The sequence below is a fragment of the Gorilla gorilla genome, chromosome 5, assembly GCF_029281585.2.
Source record: "Gorilla gorilla gorilla isolate KB3781 chromosome 5, NHGRI_mGorGor1-v2.1_pri, whole genome shotgun sequence".
Taxonomy (NCBI): Eukaryota; Metazoa; Chordata; class Mammalia; order Primates; family Hominidae; genus Gorilla; species Gorilla gorilla.
This window is the reverse complement of record NC_073229.2, coordinates 31,263,892-31,285,548: the sequence shown is the minus strand read 5'-3', so window position 1 is coordinate 31,285,548 and position 21,657 is coordinate 31,263,892. Positions and strand designations below refer to the sequence as shown.

Genomic DNA, 21,657 nt, shown 5'->3' with positions numbered 1-21,657 from the left:
TACCATCATGCTTGCACAGACTTGTTGAAGGAGAACACTGATAAGTGGGGTGACTTTGTTGTTATTCTCCGTGGCCTGACCGGGCAGATTCAGCCTCTGGATCCTTCCGCCAACAAACCCTTCAAGGGCCACTTCAGGAAGGAAAGCAAGTTTTGGCTGTTGTCTACAGCCTTTCCACTGATGCCTTTTGGTAAGAACATGTCAGGCCCAATAGTGAACTTGCGGAAGGTGTGTCAGGAGCTTGGATGAGAATCCCAGCTATAACAGAGGGGCATTCTCTCAGGAAACGCTGCATCATCCATCTCCCGAGACACAGAGCATGAAACTGCATGGAAAACACAGACATCCGTGCTCTGAGTCACTCAGAATCATTTAGAAGAGCTAGATAATGAGAAATATTTGGACCAGTTTATCATACTCATACTTTATGTATGCCTGGAAAGATATAATTTCTAAAGAACGTATCTAAGTTTTAACAAGCTCTTTCTCTAAGTATAGAATAATTCTAAGGGATAATAAAATAGTATATCATGGTTTAGGCAGGTTATTCTAAATGCCACATTAACTTAAAAAAAACCCTTCATCAGACTGAAGATGCCATTGATTTTTTTTAACCTAAGTTAGAAGAGAGTTCTCATCATTTGAAATTTTAAAAAGTCCTGACTAACACACATATATGATCTTATTTAATCCCAACAACAATTCTATAAGATAGGCATTGTCATCTCGGTTTTATGCCAGTGACATAGCCCACATTCTGACACTGCAGGGAAATCAGCAGAGGCACGTGGAAAGTGGCTCAGACCCAGCAGATGTAGGTACCAAAAAGATGCTCGGTTAATAGGTGGCTGGCTGTTCCTGATGAACAAAAGACAGACACCGTCGAAATGAGTAGTGCCTCGCTTTCCTTATCAGCGTGATCTAAGTAAAAGCAGGCAGCTTCACCACACACACGCAAAAACAAACACCCCCCACTGGTGCACTGCTTCTGGAAATGCTACACTTAGAAATGCATTTTTGGCTGGCACAGTGGCTCAAGCCTGTAATCCCAAAACTTTAGGAGGCTGAGGAGGGAGGACTGCTTGAAGCCAAGAGTTTGCGACCAGCCTGGACAACATGGTGAGACACTCTCCACAAAAATTTTAAAAAGTAGCTGGGCATGGTGGCATGTGCCTGTAGTCCCAGGTACTCTGGAGGCTGAGGTGGGAGGATCCCTTGAGGCCAGGAGTTCAAGGCTGCAATGAGCTATGATCGGGCTACTGCACCCCAGCCTGGGCAAGAGTGAAACCCCCATTGCTAAAAAAAAAAAAAAAAATTAAATTAAATTAAATTAAGAGAAATAAATGCTTAAAAAATAAGAAATGCATTCCTTGGATTTGAATGCAGACTCTTTAAATGCAAATGGCCTTGGGGGAAACCCTAGTTTGCCCATTATGACTGTGGACAACTGGATGTGTTAGATTTGTGGTGACAGCAAAGAAGGGAGGAGCCAGAAGACAAGAGTGAAGGGGTGAGGGGTTACCCAGGACAGAGGAAGGAGCCCAGAGGGACCCAAGACAAACTCCACCGACATCATAGGCTTGGTGGGTTTGGTGCAGCGTCCAGCACTGAGCTGGCAGCTCCCTGAGGCTCCAGGGCAGGGCAGAAGCACAGCCTCAGTGGGGTCCACCGACATCACAGGCTTGGTGGGCTTGATGCAGTGTCCAGCACTGAGCTGGCAGCTCTCTGAGGCTCCAGGGCGGGACAGAAGCACAGCCTCAGTGGGGAGTGCCCACCAGGATGAAGGGGGAGTGCCCACCAGGATGAAGGGGGAGTGACAGGAGACCCCAAGATGCTGCAGCCTGCTCCTGCTCAAGCCCCAGCTGTCCAATGGGCCAGGCCTCTTATTCCTCAGCTCATTGAGGCCATTGTCTCACAGTACCATGCCCCTCCACAGAGGAAAGGGTCACGCAGCTGTGCACCCCAGCGTTCCTCCAGTATAAAAAGCACACCAGCCACCTGGGCTCATGGGAAAATGCAGATTCTGATTCAGTGGGGCCTATGGGGCCTGAGATTCTGCATTTTTCACAAGCTCTTGGGGGACGCCAAATGTTGCTAGCTCTTAGACCACCCTGAGCAGCGAGGATGTAGGAACTGCTAAGTGAATAATGTTAGTGGGTCAGGGGCTCCTCCCATGGCCAAAGGCAGCTGCCCAGGTGCCACGGGACACTAACATGTCCCCAAAGGAAATGCCACAGCATCCTATAGGACAGGACGGATGTCCAGCAGGGAGGGAGGGAAGGCACCAGAGGTGATGCTGAAACAGCAGGACAGGTGTTTTAAAGTGGTTCCCTGAATGGGAGGCTGGGGGTCTCTCACCATGGATCTCCAGAAGGTTCTTGGTGCCAGCCTTGCGGTGCAGCTCATCGATGTTCTGGGTGATGACCACGACTCGCCGGCCCTGCTTGCCCAGCCGGGTCTCACACTCAGCTATGGCGCGGTGCCCGGCGTTGGGCTCCTTGCTCCCCATGACCTCCCGCCGGTAGTGGTAGAACTCCCACACCCGGGACGGGTTGTGGGCAAAGGCCAGGGGAGTCGCCAGGTCCTGGGGGTGGGAGAGGAGGCAGGAGTGAGGGAGGCAGAGACAGCCAGGATGCTGAACCCTGAGGCACAGGCCCTTCCTCCCTAAGGCAGAGACAGGCAGCGTCGGGAAGGTGCAGGCTGGAGATGGCAGCACTATGTTCAAACAACATGGCAGATGCCAGGCAGGGTCTGGGTACCAGCCTACGTCCCCATCCTGGGACTGCCCAGGGGCCTTGGAGAAATCAATCAATTTCCTTAGTGACAAAACAGGGATGATGCAACCTGTCCCATTTACCTCCCAAGTAAGTTGTGAAGATGAAGTAAAGGAACATGCAGGAAGGTATTTTGGGTCGAATCCCCTTTTTCATGCAGCCCTAAAACATACGAAGTGGATATCATTTTGACGTACACCCAGGGAAAACATGAAACGCAAAATGCCCATTGAGGTCTAATGACCATGGGTGAGAAACTCAGTTTTTGTAACTATAGCTATGGTGATACACACACACACAAGTACACATCTACATACACGCACATCTACACACAACTAAACACACACAACTCAATATACATACACACTACACATATCTACACACACACAACTGCACACACATACACACAACTAGACATACACACAACTACATACATATAACTACACACACTAAAGATACACACACAACTACACACATCTACATCCACACAACTATACACACAACTAAACATACACACAACTACACACACAAACTAAACATACACAACTACACACATCTACATATAAACTGCACACACATAGCTAAACACACATATGCTACTACACAAACTACACACATCTACATACACAAACTGCACACACGCACTACACACAGCTAAACACACACAACTACACACATACACACAACTACATACACACAACTAAACATATACACACATCTACATACACACAACTGTACATACACACAACTACATACACAACTACACCCACAACTAAACATACACACATATCTACATACACAACTACACACATCTACATACACACAACTGCACACACGCAACTAAACATACACAATTAGACAACATACATACACACAACATACACATAACTACACATATCTGTTAATACACACACAACTAAACATATACACACAATTACATCTACATACACACACCTACACACAAAACCACACACACCTACACGCACAGAACTACACACATCTACATACATACACAGCTACACACATACATGCAACTACACACACAACTAAACACACACAGCTACACATAAAAAGTGTATATTTTATATATAAACAGAATAGATAAAATACATACACTTTAAATATGGTTCTGGGAGAAACAAACCTCCTTTCTGGTAAAGGAGCCAAGTAGGGGTTGTCTGGGGCTGGGAGCTGGCAGGGAAAGGCACAGGGAACTTTCAGCGATGACTGAAACATTCTGTTTCTTGATAGTGGAGGTGGGGGTGTTACGCAGTTGCATGCACCTGTTAAAACTCATCAAACTGTACACACAATGCACATGGGTGCATTTTATTCTAAGGAAATTCTGCCTCAATAACATTAATTTTAAAAAGAAATATGGCTTCTTTATCAAGGAGACACTTCCTACATTGAACACATGTGCATTTCATTCTACCGTAAAGGCCCCTCTGCTTAGTGGCAATGCCAGCCTTTGCCATGTGAGAGGTTGACCCACACCGACCCTGCTCTTCACCTAGAACACATGGCCTGGAGCAGTTTATAGGTGGCACAGGAACATGTCCACAGGTGTCCCTGGAAGGGTGTTGGAGTCAAATACATTCTATTGACTTCTTTGCTTTGTCTGCAAACTCTGAGCCTTTTCGGACACAACTAAGCGCCCCTCCTCCGAGCTCCTCCCGCACCCTCTGACCTCCCACCCTCTGCTGCTGCTAATCCAGGGAATGCCCAGTGGCCCCTCTTTCTTGCTGGCCCCTAATGTTCTCTGCTCTCCTTTCTCCCCACTTCACCTTTAAGGTAATGACCCCCACCCTTCGCCCAGATGGCAGCAGGCAGGAGGCAAAACACCCAAACATCTGCCAGGCTCAGATGTTCAGAAGAAGGAAGGGGCAGCTTCATGAACTCTGCATTCAATGAGAAATGAGCTACTAACCATGGAAGACATGTATTGCGTATTTATTTATGACTGCTTTCGTTCAGCCAACGAAAATCCGTTAAGCACCTATAATGTGCCAGAGTTCTGGAAACTGGAGACAATGCAACGAATAAAACAAACAGAGGCCGGGCGCGGTGGCTCATGCCTGTAATCCCAGCACTTAGGGAGGCCAAGATGGGTGGATCAACTGAGGTCAGGAGTTTGAGACCAGCCTGGCCAACATGGTGAAACCCTGTCTCTACTAAAAAATACAAAAATTAGCCGGGTGTGGCGGTGCATGCCTGTAATCCCAGCTACTCGGGAGGCTGAGGCAGGAGAATCTGGGAGGCGGAGGTTGCAGTGAGCCGAGATCACGCCATTGTACTCCAGCCTGGGCAACAAGAGCAAAACTCCATCTCAAACAATCAAACAATTCTGTCTTCCAAAGCTAGGGATTTCCTGAGCCAGTGGGATGGGAGAGCACAGACTGCAAAGGGCCATGAAGGAATGTTCTGGAGGGACAGAATTGTTCCATATTGTGATTATGGTGCTGGCTATACAACTATGTCCATTTGTTAAAACTCATTAAATTGTACACTTAAAACTGGTGACTTTTACTTTATGTATATTAGATCTCAATAAAAATTGAATTAAAAAAATCCACACCTTCACAGAACTTACATTCTGAAGGTCTTCCTATAAATTTTTTAATATCAAATCCTAACCCTTCAATAACTGACATTAGTTTTAACATGGAAAGTTCACAGAAACTTTATGTGTCATACTTGAGTTCAATAACTTTAGAATAAAGTAATGAATGATGCTAACCAAGGTCTTCTGATTTCACTTTAACACAATTATTAGGAGAAACTGTTACCTGAATAAATGCAATCGACACCTATCTAGGAAGGAACGTGGCAGCCTTGCTTAAATTTTGATCTTAATCATAGGAACTTTGTGTTTATGCCAAAATCAATGAGACAATAGGGTCACAGTTCACTTAAAAACATTTCCCTGGGGTTTCGGGGATCGGTATAGGATTTGAGTCAAACTCTGTTATGGTTTCATTCGACAGAGGCTTTTAATGTTCTGGAAACTTTACAAACCTGGGCTTGCCATTTTCTCCAATAACCTCCAGCTCCTCTGAAGGTCGGAACACCACTTTCTGCACTAACACCAGCGCCTGAGATGATGACTATGTGCTTTGCTTTTGCAAAAAACTTCCGAAAATCTGCCATACCTAAACAGAGTGAAATCTTTATCAATCCAGTGTACCATTTGGACATTTGTATCCCATATCAATTGTCTGTATCTTGAAACTTGACCTAGTGTGAAGTTATACTTTAAGATAAACAAACATCATTCCTGTACCCTGAAAACACCATCCCCATGTGACCTGCTGGGTGAGTGTACAATATTTTAAAGCAGCAGGGGCTTTGGGCACACGCAGCCGGCTCTGCACCACAGCTCTGCCTCCCACACAAATGTGTGATCTCACGTAAGTTACGTACCTTTCTCCATCCTCACTTTCCTTGGCTCTTTGAGGTGCACAGTAGTGCCTTCCCTAGAGCAGGCATGTTAACGAAGATTAAAAAAAGCCTAGTGGGAAGGAATCCATCTTCCTTCATAAAAGCAAAAACAAGCCTGTATGTTTGTGTGAGTGCTGAGTCGAGGCCCACTGGACCCCAAAGCCTACGCTTCCTCCCCAAGTTCACCTTCCCTTTGGGGATCTTGCTAATTTCAGCTTCCCTCAGCACAGCGACTGAAGGTGAGGGCAAGGGTCTTATTTGAGGACACATGGCCTTCTTCTTGACAAGTCAAATAAGAGCCAAACTTTTCAACAGGACACTGCCAGAGACTTCGGGTAGCAAAGGGAACTGAAGACAGAGAATAACACGAGAGGAAGTAATTGTGGACACAGACCATGGCTCGCCCTCCCGTCCTGCAACTCCAGGCAGTTCTTCTGCCTGAACACAGACCCACAGGGACAGCAGCTATGGTGGTGAGGGCTCCCTGCACCCCAAGTGCTATGCCAAGCACTTTACGTGGATCACAAGGTGGGATTTTTTTTCCCCTGAAACAAATGTCCTCATCCTAGGACAAGAAGCAGGAGCCAGACTTGGAACTCATGATGGGGGAGCTGCCACTGTTTCTCTTGGGCAGCAGAAACTGGGAAAGGGAGGTCAGCTGGGGACACAGCTTGTTTCTGCTTCTCTCCTAGGCACTGCAGCTCTGCGGGCCCCTGTAAGGTAAGCACTGTGGCCCTGGAAAGCCAGAATTAAGGGGTACAACACTGAACATATGCTGCCAGGAGGAGAAGAGAGAGCCCCTTTTCTGCCCTCCCCCTGGAGAAGCGAGTGCTGTACCTCACTGCCTGCTGCAGGCTTAAGATACTGAAGCCGGGAATGCCCCACCCTGGATATGGAGATCTTCCAAGGATGGCCACCCTGTGTTAAAGCACTAAGAATTCCAGCAAATGTGGAACTGAATTCCTCAGCTGACTAAGCAGGCTTCCTGGCCTTCCTCTCTTGAGGAAATGGCAACCAAGGCTAACCCTTGGACTGAATGAATGAGGGGAGGCTAACCCTCCCCTGACAGATGGAACCAGGGACAGGCAGGAAGCAGGCAAGGAAGAAACATAGTGGGATGGGGGCTCAGAGATGGTGAGCTTAAATATTAAAGGGAACGTGGCCTCATTTTGTATCCCAGCCATAGGGGCATCCTACTGGTTTCTCATGTATGGTTGACTCCCTCTAAGCAGGGATGGAACTTACTCATCCTCATAAGCCCAGAGCCACACACTATGCCCAGCCTAGGATAGAGACTGTCAATAAGGGCTCAACCCCTCCTCCCCTTCCCTTCCTCTCTTCCCTACCATGGACTCCTGGTAAAAATGAACTCAGAAGAAGAATAGGCTTTTTCCTCTCTGGCTCCATTCATGTTTTGGCAGCACAAGGCTGAGAGAAATTAAGACAGTCATGGTGGAACAGAACAGAGGCCTCAGAAATAACACCACACATCTACAACCATCTGATCTTTGACAAACCTGACAAAAACAAGGGGGAAAAGATTCCCTATTTAATAAGTGGTGCTGGGAAAACTGCCTAGCCATATGTAGAAAGCCGAAACTGGATCCCTTCCTTACACCTTAGACAAAAATTAACTCAAGATGGATTAAAGACTTAAATGTAAGACCTAAAACCATAAAAACCCTAGAAGAAAACCTAGGCAATACCATTCAGGACAGAGGCATGGGCAATGACTTTATGACTAAAGCACCAAAAGCAATGACAACAAAAGCCAAAATAGACAAATGGGATCTAATTAAATTAAAGAGCTTCTGCACAGCAAAAGAAACTATCATCAGAGTAAACAGGCAACCTACAGAATGGGAAAATATTTTTGAAATCCACCCATCTGACAAAGGGCTAATATCCAGAATCTACAAATAACTTAAACAAATTTACAAGAAAAAAACACACAACCCCATCAAAAAGTGGGCAAAGGACATGAACAGACACTTCTCAAAAGAAGACATTTATGTAACCAACAGACACATGAAAAAATGCTCATCATCACTGGTCATCAGAGAAATGCAAATCAAAACCACAATGAGATACCATCTCACACCAGTTAGAATGGCAATCGTTAAAAAGCCAGTAAACAACAGATGCTGGAGAGGATGTGGAGAAATAGGAACACTTTAACACTGTTGGTGGGAGTGTAAATTAGTTCAACCATTGTGGAAGACAGTGTGGCGATTCCCCAAGGATCTAGAACTAGAAATACCATTTCACCCAGCCATCCCATTACCAGGTATATACCCAAAGGATTATAAATCATGCTACTATAAAGACACATGCATACGTATGTTTATTGTGGCACTATTCACAGTAGCAAAGACTTGGAACCAACCTAAATGTCCATCAATGATAGACTGGATTAAGAAAATGTGGCACATATACACCATGGAATACTATGCAGCCATAAAAAAGGATGAGTTCATGTCCTTTGCAGGGACATGGATGACGCCAGAAATCATTCTCAGAAAACTATCGCAAGGACAGAAAATCAAATACCACACGTTCTCACTCATAAGTGGGAGTTGAACAATGAGAACACATGGACACAGGGCGGGTAACATCACACACTGGGGCCTGTCGGGGGGTGGTGGGCTTGGGGAGGGATAGCATCAGGAGAAATACCTAATGTAAATGACGAGTTGATGGGTGCAGCAAACCAACATGGCACATGTATACCTATGTAACAAACCTGCACGTTGTGCACATGTACCCTAGAACTTAAATTATAATAAAAAATAAATAAATAATTAAAAAAATAAAAAAGTAAAAGAAATAACAAAAGACGGTCACAACACGCCATTCTCGTGAGGTTGCAACCAACCCAACTACCCCACCAATCACACTAAAGCTCTACCTGAACTCACATCCCTTCCAGAGATAGGCTGCTTGTTTTTGTCAGGTTTGTCAAAGATCAGATGGTTGTAGATGTGTGGTATTATTTCTGAGGCCTCTGTTCTGTTCCACTGTGACCATCTTAATTTCTCTCAGCCTTGTGCTGCCAAAACATGAGTGGAGCCAGAGAGGAAAAAGTCTACTCTTCTTCTGAGTTCACTAGAGACTAGGGCCCAGATAGGTTAATTTGTAGGTTTTTGCCAGGTAGAGCTGCAAAGTATTTCTGTCCAGGAGAAAATTTAACCTCATACTGCCCTATAGGACAATCACCAGTTTTCCTCCCCTGCAGAGAGATAAGGATTTTAAAGTACAAAACATGTGTAAAAAGCTTAAATGCAAATATTCTGGCAGAAGCAACAAAATGTCCTAGATGGACTTGAGTATTAAGGAGACAGGCTCTGAAGGTGCCCTAGAAGGGGTTACCTAAAAGAGAAGAGGACAGGTGGGCGCGGTGGCTCATGCCTGTAATCCCAGCACTTTGGGAGGCTGAGGCAGGCAAATTACGAGGTCAAGAGATCGAGACCATCCTGGCCAACATGGCGAAACCCCATCTCTATTAAAAATACAAAAATTAGCTGGGTGTGGTGGCATGTGCCTGCAGTCCCAGCTCCTCGGGAGGCTGAGGCAAGAGAACTGCTTGAACCCAGGAGGCGGAGGTTGCAGTCAGCCAAGGTCGCACCACTGCACTCCAGCCTGGCGACAGAGCAAGACTCCATCTCAAAAAAAAAAAAGAGAAGACGACAGAGTGGCTTTCTCCAAAACCTTGCCCAATACCTAATTTGACAGAGACATTCCTCTCGAAGTGTAGGACTTTCAGGTACTTCACATTTGGCTGCAGGTGAGGCAATGGGTAAAATGACTTACTTGAACTTGGCCGAGCCATTTTCAGGCAAATCTGGTTTCGTGTGGACGCTGGAGGCTTCAGGCCACAATATAGCTGGGAAATCAATCGACTTGGGACAATCTGGAGAGGTCGCATCAGGGTTTGTTTGTAGTTCTAATGCTTGAGGCGGGCTTTAGAAAAATCACAAAAACAAATATTATAGAAACAATCAGCAAATATTTTTATATATGGAAATATGTATATTCATATTTTATATATTACAGAAACGCATCGTGTATATTATACACACACACACACATACACGAATATCCTTTAAAAAAATCTTTAGTAACAGATCATCCTCTGAACTGGCTGTTTTCCGTTTGTGTTCTCAAGTGCTCCTAGAGGTGCAGAGGTGCCTTGGAGCAGTGCTTCTCAAAGCGTGTTCCCTAGACCAGCAGCGTCGCCATCACCTGAAATCTTGTTAGAAATGCAGCCTCTGTTCCACCTCAGACCTGCTGAATCAGAAACTCTTGGGGTGGACCCCATCATCTATTTCCAGGTGATTCTAGTAACTACTCAAGTTTGAGGACCACTAAAATGCAAGAGAAAGGGTTAAATATGAGAATTCATTTGAAAACTTGCTGCTTTTCAAAAGGTATGAAGCCAGGTGCAGTGGCTCACGCCTATAATCCCACCACTTTGGGAGGCCGAGATGGGTGGATCACCTGAGGTCAGGAGTTTGAGACCAGCCTGACCAACATGGTGAAACCCTGTCTCTAGTAAATACAAAAAATTAGCTGGGAGTGGTGGTGCATGCCTGTAATCCCAGCTACTCAGGAAACTGAGGCAGGAGAACTACTTGAACCCCGGAGGCAGAGGTTGCAGTGAGCCGAGATTGTACCATTGCACTCCAGCGTGGGCAACAAGAGGAAAACTGCATCTCAAAAAAAAAAAAAAAAAAAAAAAAAAAAACAAAGAACAAAGAAGAGAAAAAAAAAGGTATGAAAACCACCACTAGTCTCTCAACTTGCGGTCAAAGTACAGTTTCTTTCTTTTATTTCAGACAGGGTCTCACTCTGTCACCCAGGCTGGAGTGCAGTGGCGTGATCACGGCCCACTACAGCCTTGACTTCCTGGGCTCCAGCGATCCTCCCACCCCATCCTCCCCAGTAGCTGGGACTACAGGCACGCGCCACCATGCCCGGCTAATTTTTGTATTTTTGGTAGAGACAGGGTTTCACCACGTTGGCCAGGCTGGTCTTGATCTCCTGAGCTCAAGCCATCCACCCACCTAGGCCTCCTGAAGTGCTGGGATTACAAGCATGAGCCACCACGCCCAGCCCAAAGTAGTTTCCATGAGAATGTAATTTCTAAGTGAGAACTAAATTCTGAAGGGAAGAAGTGTACTGTGACAATAGTATTAAGATAACATTGTGTCAAAGAAACTCGTGGATCTTAAGGCACATTCAGTAAATCTTTGTCTATACCTGAGGAATTTTATAAAAAGAAAACAAACACAGAGAAAGACAACATTTGGAACAATGACACTGATTGTCCAACAAAACTGTGGGGGCAGAAAATATAACGGTGGTTGGCAGAAAGGGGAGGAGTGATTAAAAAGGGGCATGCGGGAATTTTTTTTTTTTTTTTTTTTTGGTGGGAGGCAATGGTATTGTTATATATCTTGATTGTGGTGGTAGTTACATAACTGTATCTGTCAAAACTCATAGAACTCAATACTAACAAAGGGTTAATTTTATTAGACACATATTTTACTTAAAAATAATGAGCATAGAGCTTCAGTTTTACAAGATGAAATGAGTTCAGGGGATTAGCTACACAACAATGAGAATATACTGAACTGTACCCTTAATAATGGTTAGAATGCTAAATTTTGTTACATGTGTTTTACCACAATTGTATTTTGTAAGAGAAAGGCAAGGGGATAAAAGAATATACCTTAACTTTCTTGCATTTGCTGTAAAAACAAAAAAAGAATTCACAAGAAATTAGTAAAAAGAATTGAATATAGGGTGGGAAACGCTATGTAAGGAGATTAGAGCTGAGCAAGGATTTTCAATATATGTGTTTATATATTGTTTGGATTATCAATGCCTTCCAGTCCAAGGAACACACTTGTACTCGAGCAAGTTGCGAGAGATAGAACACGCCATGAAGAACTGCAGCATCTGTTAGGAACCTGGAATGGACTGATTAGAGGATTTGTGCTTGTGTTAGATCATGCTGGGGAGAGGTTCATGGAAGTGGGGCTTTGTTCTGGATTGGATGCTGTAATGGATCTTATCTAAAAGGTGGAAGGAATGAAGAGAGGCTAGAGCTGTGCATGGCCAAGCAGGAGTCCCTCATGTTAGCGGCATGGGAGGATGTTTGGTCATTTTTGTGGCTTCAACAATGTTCCTGTTTCGGTCCCAGTTCAGACGTGATTACTGAGTGGCCTTGTTCTTGTCCTGACCCATTGTGGTCACAGAGTGACCCTGTCTGATATTGGTGCTCTGTGACATGGTTTATGTTCAATAGAACACCAAGACCTATCAGATAGTGCCAGGCCCAAGACTAGAAGCAAACCAAATGTCCATCAATTTATAAATGGGTAAACAAATTGTGGTTTATCCATACCATGAAGACTCTTCAGCAATAAGAACAAACTACTAATACCTTCAACAGCATGAATGAATCTTTAAAAGTGTTATCCAATAATAACTCTATAGTAGAAAACCTGGCAGCTACCACCTTAACCAAGTGATCAAAGTTAACATCACCAGTAATAAGACATGGCGACTCCACCTACCTCCTCATATGATGCAATGAGAAGGGCAAAGCATCACTTGTGTGGCATTCATTACTGCAATTTAGTTATGAGAAAATGCCAAACTCAAGCTGAGGGGTGTTCTACACACTCTACAGCAAAACTGGCCAATACTCTTCAGAAAAGTATCAAAGTTTTGAAAGATAAGAACTGGAGAAACTGTCCCAGGTCCTAATGAGACATGACAAGTAAATGCTACATGGGATCCTGGGTTGGATTCAAGACCTGAAAAGGGACATTACTAGGACAAATGGCAAAATTTGAATGAAGCCTGTAAATTAGTTACTAGTACTGTATATGTAAATGCCTAGGTGTAGTACTTGTTCTGGTTTAGATCATTGCACTCTAGTTAGGTAAGATGTGAACATTAGAGGAAATTGGGTAAATGGTATATGAGAACTCTGTGTACTATTTTTGCAACATTTCTGTAAGCCTAAAATTATTTCAAAATAAAATTGCTTCACAACAAGAAAAAAAAGGACCAGCCATGGTGGCTCACACCTGTAATCCCAGGACTTTGGGAGGCTGAGGCAGGAGGATCACTTGAGCCCAGGAGTTCGAGACCAGCCTGGGCAACAAAGTGAGACCCCATCTCCACAAAAAAGTAGCTGGGCATGGCAGTGCATGCCTATGGTCCCAGCTACTCAGGAGGCTGAGGTAGGAGGATCACTTGAGCCCAGAAGGTTGAGGCTGCAGTGAGTCATGATTGTGTCACTGGACTCCCTGCCTGGGTGAGTGAGACCCTGTCAAAGAAAGGAGAGAAGGCCAGAGCAGGAGCGAGAGTGAGGGAGAAAGAGAGAAAGAGAAAAAGAGAGGAAGAAACAGAGGGAGGGAGAGGGAAAGAGAGACAGAGAAGCATTATGCTAAGTGAAAGAAGCCAGATACATAAGGCTACATAGTTTTTGAGACCATTTATAAGACATTTTAAGAAGGCAAAACTGTTGGTACAGAAATCATACCAGTGGTTTCCAGGGACAGGGGTCGGGGGAGTGAGGGGGAGCAGAGAAATTTTTAGAGCAATGTAAAATTACATTATCTTTATTTTTGTGATTTTTTTCAACACTCATAGAACTGTATAATAAAAAGGGTGAATTTTACAGTGCATAAGGACTAATATGATAAACCTCACCTACAAATAAGCAAGCAAGTCAACACGTTTTCAGTGTATCCTGTCTCTTCTGCAATCAAAAAGACTGTAGAAGAAGATTGACACTCAAAAAGAAGAAGAGGTTAGAGAAACATGGTGTAGTGTCTCCAGAACAACCTCAGGGGACAAGGCTGTCTGGCTGCCTAAAGTTACTTCTGCAGGGAAGGCAGGTAGACTGGCTGCTAGAGGGAAGTGAACAGACTCATGGGCCCCAGCAGCCACTCTGGTGAGCAGCTCCCAGACTCAGTGACAATAGTGACATCCAACCACATGAATATCACCCCAGTGCTTGATTTAAAGAAAGCTTGAGGAAAATGGATTGCCATGATCTTCAACTAGCATGGGCATGATAAACTTTTGACAAACTTCAATTTACCTGGAAAACTCGGTAAGGAACAAATGAGGTGTTAATATAGTTTGTGGGTTTTTTGTTAAAATCTGGAAAAACTGAAACATATACAAAAATAAACAGCGTAGTATAGGGAACCCTTATATTCTTATCACCCAGCTTCAATAATTAGGGGCATGAAGTTTTAAAAATATCGTTATAGATGACAATTATTAAACTTGCATGTCATGAAAATTGTGAAGATCAAAACTCTGAATACTGCCTAACCATAACTAAAAGCTTCCTATATGCTGCGTGAAGTTACTTAGGCTATCATCTTGAGCTTAATGCATACCTTTAGTTATTTCTCCCAAAATGAAGATGGTTGTCTCCACTGCTGCTTTCTAATATATTTGAATCTGGAGACATCAATATAATAGACTTCTAATTTGATCCAGAAAATTATTTTCTTCTTCTGTAGGTTTTTATATGTTACAAAACATTTCCACTTACTGTAAAAGAATTCAAAAAAACTACTGAATAAACTGTCATTTTTTTAATCAGGCATGAAGGTAGGATTGTAAAAGTCATTAAGAATTTAAAAGAAATTAAGAACAATGTCACCTGGAATTATTCCCAAGATCATAAATGTTCATAACATAAAACTATTTTCTTAGTCTTTATTTGCGACTACAAAGTATTTTAAGACTAAAAGTCTAAATACAATTTAGTATTTGCTACTAAATAGTCTTTTAAGATACTACTAACAAAGTCTTTATTGAAAACATCCTTTGTGCCAACATGTATCTGCTTTACTAGGGTGTCAGGGCAGGCAGTGGTTCTAGTTTCCACAAGGTTACAACCCTGTTCAAATTTAGAAGCAATGTCAGAAGGGTGACAGGGCACCATTGTGACAGTTAGAGGAAAGAGGACTCAGGGTGAAAGCTACCCTGGGTGAAGACTCCTGCCTTGATTTTATCTTCCAGGTGGGAAAAGAGGCCTTGAGGGAGGAAATAAACTCACTGATCAGTCATTGGGAGCTTTTTGGGTGCTAGGCAGGTTCTTATAAATTGACATTAATCCAAGTAATGTCATTTAATGATGCCTTTTCATGAAATCTGAGACTCACCTAACAGATTTTTTTTTTTTAAAGCCTGTATGTTCTCTGTGAAAAAGGGGGGCACCCTACCAATTCTGAAAGATAGAAGTGAAAGATTATATCAGAAATTTGAGGGAAAAAAATTTACAGAAAACTCAGGACCTGATGGCTTCACTGATGACCTGAATTCTACCAAATATTTAAAGCAGAACTAATACCAATTATTTTCTTTTTTTCTTCTTCTTTTTTTTTTTTTTTGAGATGGAGTCTGGCTCTGTCCCCCCGGCTGGAGTGCAGTGGCGCCATCTCCACTTACTGCAAGCTCCACCTCCCGGGTTCATGCCATTCTGCCTCAGCCTCCTGAGTAGCTGGGACTACAAGCGACCGACACCACGCCCGGCTAATTTTTTGTATTTTTAGTAGAGACGGGGTTTCACCGTGTTAGCCAGGATGGTCTCGATCTCCTGACCTCGTGATCCACCTGCCTCGGCCTCCCAATACCAATTATTTTCAAACTCTTCTAAAAAACTAAAGAGGAGGAAGTACTTCTAAACTCATTTTAGGAGGCCAGTATTACCCTGACACCAAAGCCAGAGAAGGATGTTACAAGAAGAAAAACTACAGACCAATATCCCTGATGAACATAAATGCAAAAATTCTTAACAAAATACTAACAAACTGAATTCACTGACACGTTAAAAGGATCATTCATCATGATTGAGATTTATCCCTGGAATGCAAAGATGGCTCAACATACACAAATCAATAAATGAGATATACCATATTAACAAAATGGAGGACAAAAACTGTATGATCACCTCAAAAGATGCAGTAGAAGCATGTGACAAAATTCAACATCTTTTCATAATAAAAACTCTCAATAAGTATAGAAAGTACTGTGACACAGAAAGACCAAATATGACAAACTCACAGCTAAATCATACTCAACGGTAAAAAGTTGAATGCTTTTCCTCTAAGATCAGGAACAAGACAATGATGCTCACTCTCACATTGTCTATTCAGTGTAGTACTAGATGTCCTAGCCAGAGCAATTATGCAAGGAAAGGAAGTAAGTCATCCAAATAGGAAGGGAAGAATTTTTCTATATATGTTTTCTATATATAAGATCTATATATAATATAGATATGTATATAAAATATAGATATATAATATCTATGTATATAAGATATACAGAGAGATATATAGGGATATATAAAATATATATATAATATATAGAGACATAAGATATATGAGATTTCTATATATAAGATCATTTTATCAGCATGATCCCTGTTTGATGATAGTATGATTTTATATACAGAATACACTAAAGACTCAACCAAAAAAAACTGTTAGAACTAATAAACAAATTCAGGGAAGTTGCAGGATACAAAATCACATATAAAAATCAGTGGTGTTTCTATACTCTAACAACAACCTATATGAAAAAGAAATTAAGAAAACAATTTCATTTATAAAAGCATTAAAGAAAAAACCACTTCAGGTAAATTTAACCAAAGATATAAGACCTGTACACTGAAAACCATAAAACACTGATGTGAGAAAAGAGACACAAATAAATGTAAAGGTATCCCATGTTCAGGGATTAGAAAAATTAATGGTTGTTAAAATGTCCATACTATCCAAAGCAATCTACAGATTCAATGTAATCTCTATCAAAATTCCAATATCATTTTTCACAGAAATAGAAAAAACAATCCTAAAGTTCATATGGAATTGCAAAAGACCCTAAATAGCCAAAGCAGTCTTGAGCGAAAGGAACAAAGCCAAAGGCATCACACTCCCTAATCTCAAAATATATTATAGGGCCATTGTAATCAAAACTGCATGGCACTGGCATAAAAATGGGCACATCAACCAATGGAACAGGAATAGAAAGCCCAGAAATAAGCCCAAGTATTTACAGTCAATTGATTTTTGACAAAGGTGCTAAGAACACACAGTGGGAAAAGGAAAGTCTCTTTAATAAATGGCATCAGGAAAACTGAATATCCACATGCTGGATAACAAAATTGAGTCCTTATCTCACACCATATACAAAAATCAACTCAAAATAGATTAAAGTCTCAAACATAAGACCTGAAACTGTAAAACTAATAGAAGATAACATAGGTGAAAACTCCGTATTAGTCTGGGCAATGATTTCTTGGATAGGACCCCAAAAGCAACAAAAGCAAAAATAGACACATGGGATTGCATTAAACTGAAAAGCCTCTGCACAGCAAAGAAAATAATTAACAGAGTAAAGAGACAACCCACAGACTGGGAGAAAATATTTGCAAACCATGCATCTGATAAGGGGCTCTTATCTAAAATATATAAGAAACTCAAAAAACTCAACAGCAAAACAAAACAAAACGAATAACCCAGTTAAAAAATGGACAAAGAACCTGAACAGGTATTCCTCAAAAGAAGACATATGAATGGTCAACAAATACATGAAAAACGCTCAACTTTGCTAACCACCAGGGAAATGCAAATTAAATCACACTGAGCTACCACCTCACGCTTGTTAGAATGGCTATTATAAAAAAGATCAAAGACAACAAGTTTTGTCCAGAATGTGGAGAAAAGGGAACCCTGGTACACTGTTGGTGGAATGTAAATTAGTACAGCCATTTTGGAAAACAGTATGGAGGCTCCTCAAAAATCTAAAAATAGAATTACCACATGACCCAGAAATCCTACTTCTGGGTATATATACAAAGGAATTGAAATCAGTATGTTGAAGAGATAGCTGCATTCCTGTGTTGTTTTCAGCATTATTCACAATAACCAAGACATAGAAGCAACTAAGTATCCATCAACTGAGGACCGGATAAAGAAAATGTGGCACATATATACAATGGAATACTATACAGTCTTAAAACAGAAGGCAATTCTGTCATTTGCAACAACATGGATGAACCTGGAGGACATTAGGCCAAGTAAAATAAGCCAGGCACAGAAGGACAAATAGCATATGATCTCACTTATATACTTGGGGTCTAAAAAAGTTGAACTCATAGAAGCAGAGTAGAATGATGGTTACCAGGGGCCTGGCAGAGGGCTGATGTGGAAGGGAGGGATGTTGGTCAAAGGATACAAAGTTTTAGTTAGGTAAGAGGAGTAAGTTTTAGTGATCTACTGCACAGCGTGGTGACCATGGTTGATGATGTATTGTATATTTCCAGGAGAGTAGATTTTCACCACAAAAAATAAGTAGGTGAGGTGATGGATATGTCAATTAGCTTGATTTAATCTTTCTACAATGTATACGTATATCAAAACATTACACTGTATGCTATAAATATATAAATTTGTCAACAAAAATAACTATATAAATATATATATTTATATAAAACAAAATACATGCTAAGGATAATGCAATGAACTGCAAAAAGTTGTACAGGCTCCCAATAAATAATTTTTGAACGCCTAAGAGCTAAATAAATGCAATACATCACTCCCAGGTGTCTCCACTAGGGGGCCCCATTCCCTCCCGTTCCATCACCTGCTTTCCTCAAGGTCGTCTCCACCCTCCTATTTGTTGATACCCGGCCTCTGACCCAGTTCATCACTTTCCCGGGCTTCCAGGCGCCACCCTCTTCAGGTTTTCCTCCTACCCCTCCAGCCCTGCCCCCTCTGGATCTCCCATCCTCCCAGCGCTCCAGACTGCATGCGGCCTCCCCGCCCCGTGTCCAAGAGGCAGCTTCCACTCCCCGCGGGCAAGCCTGAGCTCCAGAGCCGTCCTCAAGCCGCCTCCTCCCGAAGCACTGGGACTTCATCCTCCCGGCTGCTACTCGTGCCCAGGGACTAGGCCCTGAGCCTTCCCTTCTCGCACGCCCCATAGCCAAGCTGCTCAGCAGAACCTGACGGCTCCACGTTCAAACTACGTCCGGAATCCGACCCCTCTCCACGCCCACTGCCTCCACCCCGGCCACCTTCCTCGGTCACCCTGGCAGCTGCAATGACCAGGGTGACCTTTCTGAAAAGGGAGGCTCCGTTGGGAGCCCTCGCGGGGCTCCCCAGCACAGCGGCCTCCCATGCCCAGCTGCTCGGGTGGGATTACTTTCCAAGCCCGTTTCCATCCCCCTCCCTGGTCTCCAGCCGCAACGACCCCCAGGCAGAGCCCGGAAGACCTTGGGCCCCGCACGTGCTGCCGGCCCGCTAAGAGCTCTGGGTACCCCCGCAGCGCCTTCCAGGCTTTCTCCTAGAAGCGCTGTGTCTCGACCGCGCTCCGGACCTGAGCCACGGCTCACCTGGGGCAGCTCGCGCCCCCGAAGACAGTCTCCCACGCCCCGCCCCCCCGGGGTGCCTCCCTCCCAGCTCTCTGTACCCACCCACCATCCCCCACATCCCTTCCTCCAACCGCTAGCCAGTCACCAGCCAGGGACCGCAGGGCAGAGGCCGGACCGCGCATGCGCACCGCGGACCGGTGCCACCTCCGCTCGCGAGCCCGCGGCAGGCCCTGGGCAGTGCGCGCAGTCCCGCGAGAGCAGTGCTTGGTCGGGACCTCGAAGCCGGAGCCCGAGCGGGAGAGGCCGCGGAGACCCCGGCCCGGCGCAGACAGAGACGCACCTGCGGGAGGCGGGCGCGCCGGCTGGAGAGGAGGCCGTGGGGCGGAGCGGCTCAGCGTTCTGCTCGGCTGCAGCGGCCCCTGCCGGAGACCCGGACGCCGTGGTCTTCTTTATAATTGAAGGATTGTCTCTCTGTTTTTCTTTGGGGGGTGGGGGTGGGGGTGGGGGTGGGGGGGGCGGCGCAGTGACTTGCTTCGACTTTGTCATCTTCCAGGGTTCATTCCACTGCCCAAATATGTAGTGAGTTACTACCGGCTTTGCTTCCTTCTTCAGCAAACGGCTGGACCACACAACTTCAGGAGAGAGGATTTTAAATGTTAGGGTCATTTTCCGTGAAACGATTTCAAATGACGGTGAGTTGGTTCCCAGGCTAGGCCACCTAACCTCGAACGCAGTGACGAGTGCACTCTGACTGCTGAGCTGAGAGCCTTCCGTGGCTCTGGGACCCGGTGACTCACGTGGCTCCGCATGTCCCCGTTCCCTTAAAATCGGAGTCTTTCCTTTTCTTGGATTCCGGCTTGCCACCAGCACCACTTGGCAGAATGGAATTGCTTGCGGGCATGTCAGTGGACTAGAAAGGGAAGTAAGTGGTCTGAGAACTTGGGGGCCAAAAATGTTACATTAACATTTTTTGCCTACCTAAAATCTCAGCCACTTCCCACAGTTTGGCTGGAAATTCAGCCCATATTGAGGCCCTTCTCACTCCTGCAGGTGTTACCAGCAACTCAGAGGTTTATGGAGTAACGAAATTGAGGAGGGCCTCACATCCCGCTGCTGTTTTTCCCCCTAACGTGTATGGTGCTTATTCTGAGCCAGACACTTTTAAGAACTGTACCTTATTAACCATTTTAAATCGTCCCCACCACCTGATGAAATAGGTACTGTTATCCCCACTTTATGGGTGGGGAAACTGAGGCCCAGGGAGGTGAAGTAACTGCGCAAAGCACAAAAGTGTTGAGTAGTAGTGTTACTAGGGCAGTCCTGGAGAAATCGCTCAGAGGGCAAAACTGAGAGCTCATTATTTTCTTAAACAGTAGACAGCTGAAAATGCTCATTGTTTTTTAAACCGTTTTGTTTGTTTGATTTTTTCCTCGTCTCTTTATCTATAGGTAACCCAGCTTAAAACAACTGCGGTTGGCCCGGGAGCCTCACTGCCCTCTGCCAAGTACGAGAGAAAGATAAGGCCTACTAGGAACCAGAGAAAGCCAGAACCAGCCACCCCGTTACTTTTAGTTCATTAATACATCATTATATGCTCCACTCCCGACCCGTAGAAGAGAATCGCCGCCATTTTCTGATAGTGCATTGTATGAAGAGGCATGTTTATGAAATGCACCTGTGCGCCTAGAGTTCCTCCCGGCATATGCTTGCATACCTCCCCACTCCACATCTAACGCCTTACAATTCCCCAGCTTCCCAAAGCTCTGGAAGAAGGGGGTCTTTAGGGTGAAAGTTTACTCCTTCTCTATTCCTGGCCAGGAATGAAACCCGCTTGCCTTTTTTTCCAGTTGGTGTGCTTTCTTTGCAACTGATACAGAATAGGAAAAGAACGCAATTTACCAGTAACAGTAGAGCTGGGATTTAAATCTAAGTGCTTTGACGTCAAAGACAAGGTTCCAAGCTGCTACACATACCAATTCTCGTTAAAGTGTATTCCATTTCTTTTGTGCTTTCGTATTGACCATTGTG

The 21,657-nt window shown here is 44.1% G+C and overlaps 1 protein-coding gene across 13 annotated transcripts in view; it reads right to left on the bottom strand.

Annotated features, from left to right (window-relative positions):
* SIRT5 (sirtuin 5) overlaps window positions 1–20,080 on the bottom strand; it is a 36,828-nt gene extending 16,748 nt beyond the window's left edge. For 2 of the 13 annotated variants that reach the window (XM_031011868.3, XM_055390658.2), the window contains exons 1-5: window positions 19,651–19,748; window positions 14,645–14,801; window positions 10,026–10,175; window positions 5,793–5,926; window positions 2,359–2,584 (exon numbers count right to left, since the gene is read on the bottom strand). In XM_031011868.3, coding sequence (XP_030867728.2) covers window positions 2,359–2,584; window positions 5,793–5,926; window positions 10,026–10,140 — 475 coding nt within the window. In that variant the 5' untranslated portion in view covers window positions 10,141–10,175; window positions 14,645–14,801; window positions 19,651–19,748. Of the gene's footprint in view, window positions 1–2,358; window positions 2,585–5,792; window positions 5,927–10,025; window positions 10,176–10,306; window positions 10,756–14,644; window positions 14,802–18,902; window positions 19,784–19,817 lie in introns of those variants that run through there. The other 11 variants (XM_063707350.1, XM_055390662.2, XM_063707349.1 and 8 more) reach the window with 11 other exon arrangements.
* Window positions 20,081–21,657: the final 1,577 nt, after the last annotated feature.